Consider the following 8,797-nt stretch of genomic DNA (forward strand, 5'->3'; position numbering starts at 1 on the left):
TCATTGAGTTTTGACAGGGGAATTTCTTTGATAAGCTTTTAGTGGCTTCTAACCTCTCTGGCACTTTTCTTTTTTTTAATCTTGTAAATGTTATACTGTCTGTTTTTAACATTATGTGCAAATAAACTAATCTAAACTAAAGCTAAACATTATTCATCCCGTTGTGCGTTGCCACGCATGTTTCCTCCTGCAGCTGCCACAGTGTAGTCCTTTTCTGTAATGTTGTTTTTCTCCTCCTCATATTTTAGTAGAATTAATCTCTGATCCTCACGAGCTCATATTTTAGTAGAATTAATCTCTGATCCTCACGAGAAATACTTTTTTCCCTCATACAGCGCTCTGTAAGGACGCTCAGTGACGCTCGGTGACGCTGCGCTTCTCTCATGATTGTGATTGGTCCGCTGCGTGCGCGTTCACGGCTCTTGATAAAGCAATCCTGGGTTGAGTTACCGAGTTGATATCCAGCGTCGTGATACCGATTATCCTGATTGCCACTGTTAGGGTTAGTCAACCCAGGATAGGTCTGGGTAACCCAGGAAAGGTTGATCTCGCTTCGTGATACAGGCCCCAGGTCTCTTGTGTTCTGTTTTGGATTTCTTTCCTGAGTTCGTCCCTGTGTTCATCATGTTATCCTGGTTGGTTTTCACTTTAGTTTTTGGTTCTTCTTTCTTTTGGACTTTTAATTACCTGTTTTGGATGTTTTATTTTTATCAGCATTAAAGCTGGTTTCCTGTTTAAACCTTCAACCTGCCTGCTGCTCTGCATTTAGGTCCTTCCTGAACTGATATATGACAAACAGGGGCTTGAGACAGAGCCATGATCTGTTTGGAGACCAATAACAAGTTAAACAAACGCACACATTTAGATGTAAAACATCAGGAAGCATCACGTGAGGTGTGCTTTTAATCTGGTGAAAGGATTTTTCAGTCAAAGCTGAAACAACAAAGACGTGATGGATTATAGTGTGACTCCAACAGAACTGACACCAAAGTCTGGCTCATTGAACGTTGTCACTGACATCATGACCTTTGCTTCTTTTATATTTTCCTTGCTTGGTGCATGTCTACAAACTGTCCTTGCTTGGTGCATGTCTACAAACTGTATGATAGTCCTGCCACTGTGAGGTGAACAGAGAGAATGCAACTTGATCTTGTTTGATTAAACCAGACGGACGAGTCTCAGGCAACTGTGTGTGACAAAACAAAATTCCTATGAATAAAAGGGAGGAGGTGCCAACAGGAGGGAACACAGAGTCTAAAGTCAGTGTGTTCAGACTCCATTTTAAACTGGACAGAGCAGTCAGAGGAATACAGGTCGTCTGAGGCACGGTGAGTGTTAATACTATAAAAATAATGATTACTGTCATTATTGATTAATCAGCTGATTTTTATTCTGATTCATTGTTTAGTCTGTTATAGGGGAGAGTGGGGTCGGACAGTGCCGCCTATTTAGCAAGGTAGAAAGAAACTGTGTCATCCACCATGCTCAGCCACACCCTGTTCACTCTCAACCTCAAAATGGAGACCGTCTGACTATTGCTCACAATTCATTCACAGTTTTGAAATCTACAGCATGTAAGTAAATGTTTTGGCTCTTTTGTCATTTGTCTTCTACCATACTGTTTTTAGTTGTGCCACATACAAAAACATATGGTTGGAAAGTTGATTTTCAGGCCTATCAGGTTGTGCTAGTGTTAGCTGAATGTTTGTTGGGAGCTAACACAGGAGTCCAAGGTGTGTCTGCTCTCCCTGGGACAGTTAGGACTGTATTGTTTATAGTTCCTACCTTGTTAGAAAAAACCTAAAGGCTACATGTGGTAACCACATTGAGCTGATACTGAAATGAAGACTTAGAGGACAGCCAAATTCCATATCTCAGTAATTTATGAAAATATAATAATCATGCCTCTGTGCAGGAAATAGCCATGGCCCGAGTTATTATGTTTTCGGGTTGTTCGTCCATCCATACGTACGTACGTCTGTCCCATTCTTGTGAAAGTGATATCTCAGGAACACCTTATGAGAATTTCTTCAACTTTGGCACAAACGTCCACTTGGTCTCATGTTGAACAAATTAAATTTTGGTTGTTGTAGGCCAAAGGTCAAAGTCACTGTGACCTTGTCTGTCTCATTCTTGTGAATGCGATATCCACGAAGACTGAGGGAAGCTTTTCACACTGAGCACAAACGTCCACCTGGACTCAACAATGAGCAGGTTATATTTTGGTAGTGGTCAAGGTCACTGTGGCCTTGCATCAGTCTCATTCTCATGAACACACTGTCTCAAGAAGGCCTTTAGGAGCTTTTATCAAATGTGGCACAAACATTAACATGGACTCAGTGATGAACTGAATACATTTTTGTGATCAAAGGTTAAAGGTCAAGGTCACTCCGTTCACCTCACTAAACATGATTTTGTCCTTAACTCAAGAATTAATTTGCTAACTGTGACAAAATTTCACACAAATGTCTGACAGGATAAAATGATGATGTGATGACATTTTTTTTAATAGTTATCTATCAAACAGAACACAAACAGTATTTTTTAACGGCAGCTATTCTGAGATTAGAACTACGACATGTGGTGTACCCCAAGGGAGTTGTCTTGGTACTATATTATTCACTATTTTCACAAATGATTTACCGTACGTCTTAGATAAAGCTAACATAGCAATGTATACTGATGATTTCACCATATACACATCAGCACTCACAAATAATGAATTAGAAATCATTTAAAACAAGGAATTACAAGCTGTAGCGGAATGGGTGAAGACAAACAAGCTAGTCCTGTATGTATCGAAAACTAACTGCATGATTCTTGGGTTAAATTACTTTATTGATAGGAATCCTGTGTTAAATATTAAATTAATGACATCACTGTAAATCATGTGCATGAGACCAAACGTCTGGGCATGACAGTAGACAATAAATTATCATGGAAGAAACACATCAATAATATGATTGCAAAGATGGGAAGAGGCATATCTATCATGAGAAGACACGCTACCTTTCTGATTCCAAATATCATGAACAGAGCAATTCAAGCACTAATATTAATGGATCTCAACTACTGCCCAGCAGTTTGGTCAAACGCCACTGGAGACATGTTAAACAAACTACAACGTATGCAAAATAGAGCTGCCTGTACAGTACTCAAGTGTGACTATAGAACAAATATCATTTCAATGCATAAGAATCTAAACTGGCTATTGGTCAAAGACAGACTGTCATACTCACTGATCATTTTCATTAGAAATATATCTGTTTTAAAATCACCTTTTATTTTGTTCAAGAAAAATATATCTGTTTTAAAATCACCTTTTATTTTGTTCAAGAACCTTTCCTTCAGTGCAGAAAATCATAAATACATCACCAGGCATGCAACTGTGGGTAACGTTACAATGCCTGAAGCAAGATCAAACACCATCAAAAACACTGTTCCTTACAGAGGTATGAAAGAATGTAATTCATTGCCTGAACATATCAAAATCACCACTAACATAAATAAATTTAAAATATTAATAAAACAGCATCTATCAAAGTAGGGAATAATTTTATATGTATGATATATGATATATATGGTATAGTAATGTAATGTGTATCTATGTGCGTAAATGTATATGTATGTATGTATGTGTGTAGTGTGTGTGTGTGTGTGTATGTGTATATATATATATACTATGGTATATTATATATAATATAATGTATAAAGTATAATGTATAATGTTATGTGTATAATATAATGTTTCATAATAATGTTTTGAATGTATGGGTATATTAAGATATGATGAAGTGTGAAGCTCATATTGTTTTGTTTGTTTTTGTTTTTTAATGCTTTTACAATGTTTTTTTTATGTTTTCTTTGTATGTATAATTTTTGTTGGACCCCAGGAAGAATACCTGCAGTTTTGCTGCAGCTAATGGGGATCTTAATAAACTAAACTAAACTAAACTAAATTAATATCCAAAAGGTCAAAGGTCAACTTCACTGTGACATCATCATGTTCTGCATAAAACACTTCTCTGGTCATTATTAAACGTCATATCTCAGGAACAGAAGGGGAGACATTTGGTCAGAGACTGAGTTGGTGACATTGATCTTGAAACTGTGCTGATCGTATAGATCTTCTGTGTGTGAAGCTTCCATGTTTTCACAGACATGGATGTAAACTGTAAGTCCAGCTTATATATATTTAAAGCCCAGCCCAGAACACGGTGTCCCAACTGTCCCAAGGAGTCAGAACTTTGGGAAAATGCACTCCTTGTACATTTAACAAAACTGTGCCTTTCACGTTTGGGTTGGGCTCTAAAAACCTGATAAATAGTTAGCAGACGCCTGTATCTGTTCAGAGATCAAATTATTTTCATTACTGTTAAAAGTGTCCCAACTGCCCCCGCTCTCCCCTACTGTATGTCATAAAAATACCCAGCCAATATGTAATCATGTCCTATAAATAAGAAGTTACTGACTTCATCACATTGTGTATGTGTGTTACAGTTCTCTCAGATTTGGGAAGATGGCTGATTTGGAGGCAGACGGGGACAGATCAGAGTCTCCAGTGTCCAGCTGTCAGCTGTCTTTGAAGAGTGACAACAGTAAAGATGATCCTCTAGACTTCAGTAATGAAGCTGGACCCTCAGACACAAAGTAAGAGACTGTTTCTACTGTAAACTGACCTGAAGATGATTCTGTTTTTATTATTATCTGATCATCTACACCACAACACTGTTTTTATAATGACATGAGGTATTATTTTATTCAGTCATCGGGGATGTCCTGATCAAGTTATTTGGCCCTGATCAGAGTCCTTTAAATTTGGCTATCTACTGAAAATAGAATATAACAATAAAATATGCAGTTAAATAGAACACAGTATATAAGAGCAGCACTGAGAGAAGAAATAAGAAGGAAACTAAATTACCTGTATATTTACAAGCGTGTTCAGATCAAGGAGACACGTAGTTACTGGTGGGTAAAACACAGGCAGCGCCAACGATGATACTGTTTGAACCTGGTCTTTACAAGGACTAATAATATGTGTCAAACATTTGTTGTTTCCACAGACAGAGAGCAGAGTCTCCAGTGCCCAGCTGTCTGTCTATGAAGAGTGACTGGTCCAGAGATGAGCCTCTATGGTTCAGTAATGAACCTGGACCCTCAGACACAAAGTAAGAGACTGTTGAAAAACATGAGGGAGCTTTTTGCCTTTTGAAAGTCGTCTCACAGTGGAGCACAGCATTACTCAGGAGGTTTTCATGAAGCTCCACCATGAGATATTTGAACCGCCTGTGACTGAGTGTGTGAATAAAGCAAATAATTTTCAGCACAGTTTGCAGGACGAGATCTAAATAATGTGTTCATCTCCACAGAGAGAAGAAGAGGAGTCATGTTTCTGTGGAGGAGCAGCCGTCCTGCTGTAGTTTGTGTCAGGACGTCCTGAAGGATCCAGTCTCTACCAGCTGTGGACACTGGTTCTGCAGACAGTGCATCAGCTCATACTGGGACCAGTCTGCTTCATCAGGAGACTCCTCCTGTCCCCAGTGTGGAGAAAGATCCAGAACAAGAGCTGGACTGCAGACAGCCAGTCAGACCAGCACTGTACAAAGTAAGACTGTACATCTGTCTGCTGATGTCATCATGTCTGAAAACAGGATTCTTCTTGGTTTATTTGTGTTGTAAAGTGTAGACATGAAAGATTTTATAAAACTAATGTATAAAACCTTCATTTGTTTGTGTTACTTGTTTTAATGTTGGTCATGAAAATAATCAGAGTCCAGATTTATTTCTTTAGTCTGACATGTTTCCTTCTCTTTCAGCAGACAGTGGTCTGCAGGAGGTTTTAGATGAACATAAGATCAGTGTGAGGAGGAGATGTGAACGTGTGACTGAAGGAAGTGATGAAACAGGAAGTGAAACCCTCCTCAACAGGATCTACACTGAGCTCTACATCACAGAGGGACAGAGTGAAGAGGTTAATACCCAACATGAGGTGAAGCAGCTTGAGAGAGCTTCTAAGATGAAGACCCTCCATGAAACTCCAATCAAGTGTCAGCACATCTTTAAAGCCTTACCTGACCAACAGAAACACATCAGAGTGGTTCTGACCAACGGCGTCGCTGGTGTTGGAAAAACCTTCACAGTGCAGAAGTTCACTCTGGACTGGGCCGAGGGTTTGGAAAACCAAGATGTCAGTCTGGTGATTCTGCTTTCGTTCAGGGAGCTGAACTTGATCAGAGATGAGAAGTTCAGTCTTCTCACTCTGCTCCGTGTTTTCCATCCAACATTACAGAAGGTCACAGCAGAGGAGCTCGCTGTCTGTAAAGTTCTGTTCATCTTTGACGGCCTGGATGAAAGCAGACTGGCTCTGGATTTCCACAACAATGAGGTTGTGACTGATGTCACACAGAAGTCATCAGTCAACGTGCTGTTGACAAACCTCATCAAGGGGAAGCTGCTTCCCTCGGCTCTGGTCTGGATAACTTCCCGACCTGCAGCAGCCAATCAGATCCCTCCTGCATGTGTTGACAGGGTAACAGAAGTACGAGGCTTCACTGACGCCCAGAAGGAGGAGTACTTCAGGAGGAGAGTCAGTGATGAAGAGCGGTCCAGCAGAATCATCTCACACATGAAGACATCCAGGAGCCTCCACATCATGTGTCTAATCCCAGTCTTCTGCTGGATCACTGCTACAGTTCTGGATCACATGTTGACTACAGAGCAGAGAGGAGAGCTGCCCAAGACCCTGACTGACCTGTACTCACACTTCCTGCTGGTTCAGACAAAGAGGAAGAAGCACAAGTATGATGAGGGACATGAGACCAGTCCACAGGAGCTGACGGAGGCTGACAGGGACGTTCTTCTGAAGCTGGGGAGGCTGGCGTTTGAACATCTGGAGAAAGGAAACATCATGTTCTACCAAGAAGACCTGGAGCGCTGTGGTCTTGATGTCACAGAGGCCTCGGTGTACTCAGGAGTTTGTACAGAGATCTTCAAAAGAGAGTCTGTGATCTTCCAGAAAACAGTCTACTGCTTCGTTCATCTGAGCGTTCAGGAGTTTCTGGCTGCAGTCTACCTGTTCCACTGTTTCACCAACAGGAACACAAAGGTACTGGAGGACTTCCTGGGGACAGACGAGGATAATTACAGATCCCTGGATGTCTTCTTACAGAGAGCCATGGAGAAATCCCTCCAAAGTAAAAATGGTCACCTGGATCTGTTTGTCCGCTTCCTTCATGGCCTCTCTCTGGAGTCCAACCAGAGACTGTTAGGAGGCCTTTTGGGTCGGACAGACAACAGTCCAGAAATCATCCAGAGAGCCATCAACAACCTGAAGAAGATGAACACAAACAAGATCTCTCCTGACAGAAGCATCAACATCTTCCACTGTCTGCTGGAGATGAACGACCTCTCAGTACATCAGGAGATCCAAGAGTTCCTGAAGTCAGAGAACAGATCAAAGAAGAAACTCTCAGAGATCCACTGCTCAGCTCTGGCCTACATGCTGCAGATGTCAGAGGAGGTTCTGGATGAGTTGGACCTGGAGAAATACAACACAACATACAAGGGACGACTGAGACTGATTCCAGCTGTGAGGAACTGCAGAAAGGCTCGGTAAGTCCAGATGTGATTAACATCATAAATCATTGTAGATTAGTAGTTTAATTCTTCAAATATACACACTGTGAAATTCTTATTATTCATAAAATGTTCAAATGATGTGTCTGTTGTATTTTGTCACAGATGTTCTTGAGCTGTTTCAAATGCTGTGAGTGCAAAACATGTAGATGTTTCAGTTGGTTGTGTTTATAGCTGTTGAGTTCATGAACACAGTTTTTCTATTTATTTCTAATCATTGTTCCAGTTTACAGTTTTTCACCTTTATGTGATGGAGGTGCCATGTGAAGCTGATAAAACAAATGATGGACTTCAGAGGTTGTTGTTGAGGTTTTATCACAGCAGCATTTCATCACAGTATGGCAGTATTTGATGGTTCTGAGTGAAAGCAGTAAAGTTATTACTCCATAAACAGATTGTGTAAGGTGTTTTATAGAATCAGACATGTAGATAATACCTGAGTTTATTCACCACTATGCTTAAACATTTAAAATAAGATCTGTATCATTTGCCAAAGGAGATTTCTGAAGTCCTAAAAACTGCTTTTATCCAGTTGTTGCTATCTCTTTTTTCATGCCTCGGCGCCGGCGACAGTCGTGGCCAGAGGCATCATGTTTTTGGGTTGTCAGTCTGTCCACGACATCTCAAGAACACCTTGAGAGGATTTCTGTAAATTTGGCACAAACGTCCAGTTGGACTTAAGAATGAACTGATTAGATTTCGGTGGTCAAAGGTCAAGATCACTGTGACCTCTATCATCAAATCCATAAAGTAAATATAAAGTGTCTCTTTGACAATAACAGATTTTGTAATATATGTGTCATGTCAGATTTACTTCATGTAGACTCTCAGAGACTCACTGTGAAGTCGTTGCCTCAGCTCTGAAGTCCAACCCCTCCCATCTGAGAGAGCTGGACCTGAGTGGAAACATCATCCTGCAGGATTCAGGAGTGAAGCAGCTGTGTGCTGGACTGGAGAGTCCAAACTGTAGACTGGAGACTCTGAGGTCAGTTCACTTGCTTATGTAGGTGTTTGTTTGTTTGTTTTTGGATATGTATAATATAAATCCTTGACTGAGGTTATAAAGCTTTCAGTGTTTTCAGAAATGTTGCATCTTTCCAAATGGCTGAACAGTTGGTTATGAAAGGCAGAGAAATGATGATTTAGAACATTTAGACAC

The 8,797-nt window shown here is 40.4% G+C and overlaps 1 protein-coding gene and 1 long non-coding RNA gene across 4 annotated transcripts in view; one reads left to right on the forward strand and one right to left on the reverse strand.

Annotated features, from left to right (window-relative positions):
* LOC126387502 (uncharacterized) overlaps positions 1-8,797 on the reverse strand; it is a 30,023-nt gene that overhangs the window by 10,394 nt on the left and 10,832 nt on the right. The window lies entirely within an intron of this gene.
* Positions 1,555-8,797, forward strand: part of LOC126387501 (NLR family CARD domain-containing protein 3-like) — a 19,373-nt gene continuing 12,130 nt past the window's right edge. For both annotated transcript variants that reach the window (XM_050040004.1, XM_050040005.1), the window contains exons 1-6: positions 1,555-1,574; positions 4,501-4,650; positions 5,067-5,171; positions 5,373-5,608; positions 5,820-7,614; positions 8,447-8,623. In XM_050040004.1, the coding sequence (XP_049895961.1) occupies positions 4,520-4,650; positions 5,067-5,171; positions 5,373-5,608; positions 5,820-7,614; positions 8,447-8,623 (2,444 nt within the window). In that variant the 5' untranslated portion in view covers positions 1,555-1,574; positions 4,501-4,519. The remainder of the gene's footprint in view (positions 1,575-4,500; positions 4,651-5,066; positions 5,172-5,372; positions 5,609-5,819; positions 7,615-8,446; positions 8,624-8,797) is intronic.

Source organism: Epinephelus moara, unplaced genomic scaffold, assembly GCF_006386435.1.
Source record: "Epinephelus moara isolate mb unplaced genomic scaffold, YSFRI_EMoa_1.0 scaffold570, whole genome shotgun sequence".
NCBI classification, from domain to species: Eukaryota; Metazoa; Chordata; class Actinopteri; order Perciformes; family Serranidae; genus Epinephelus; species Epinephelus moara.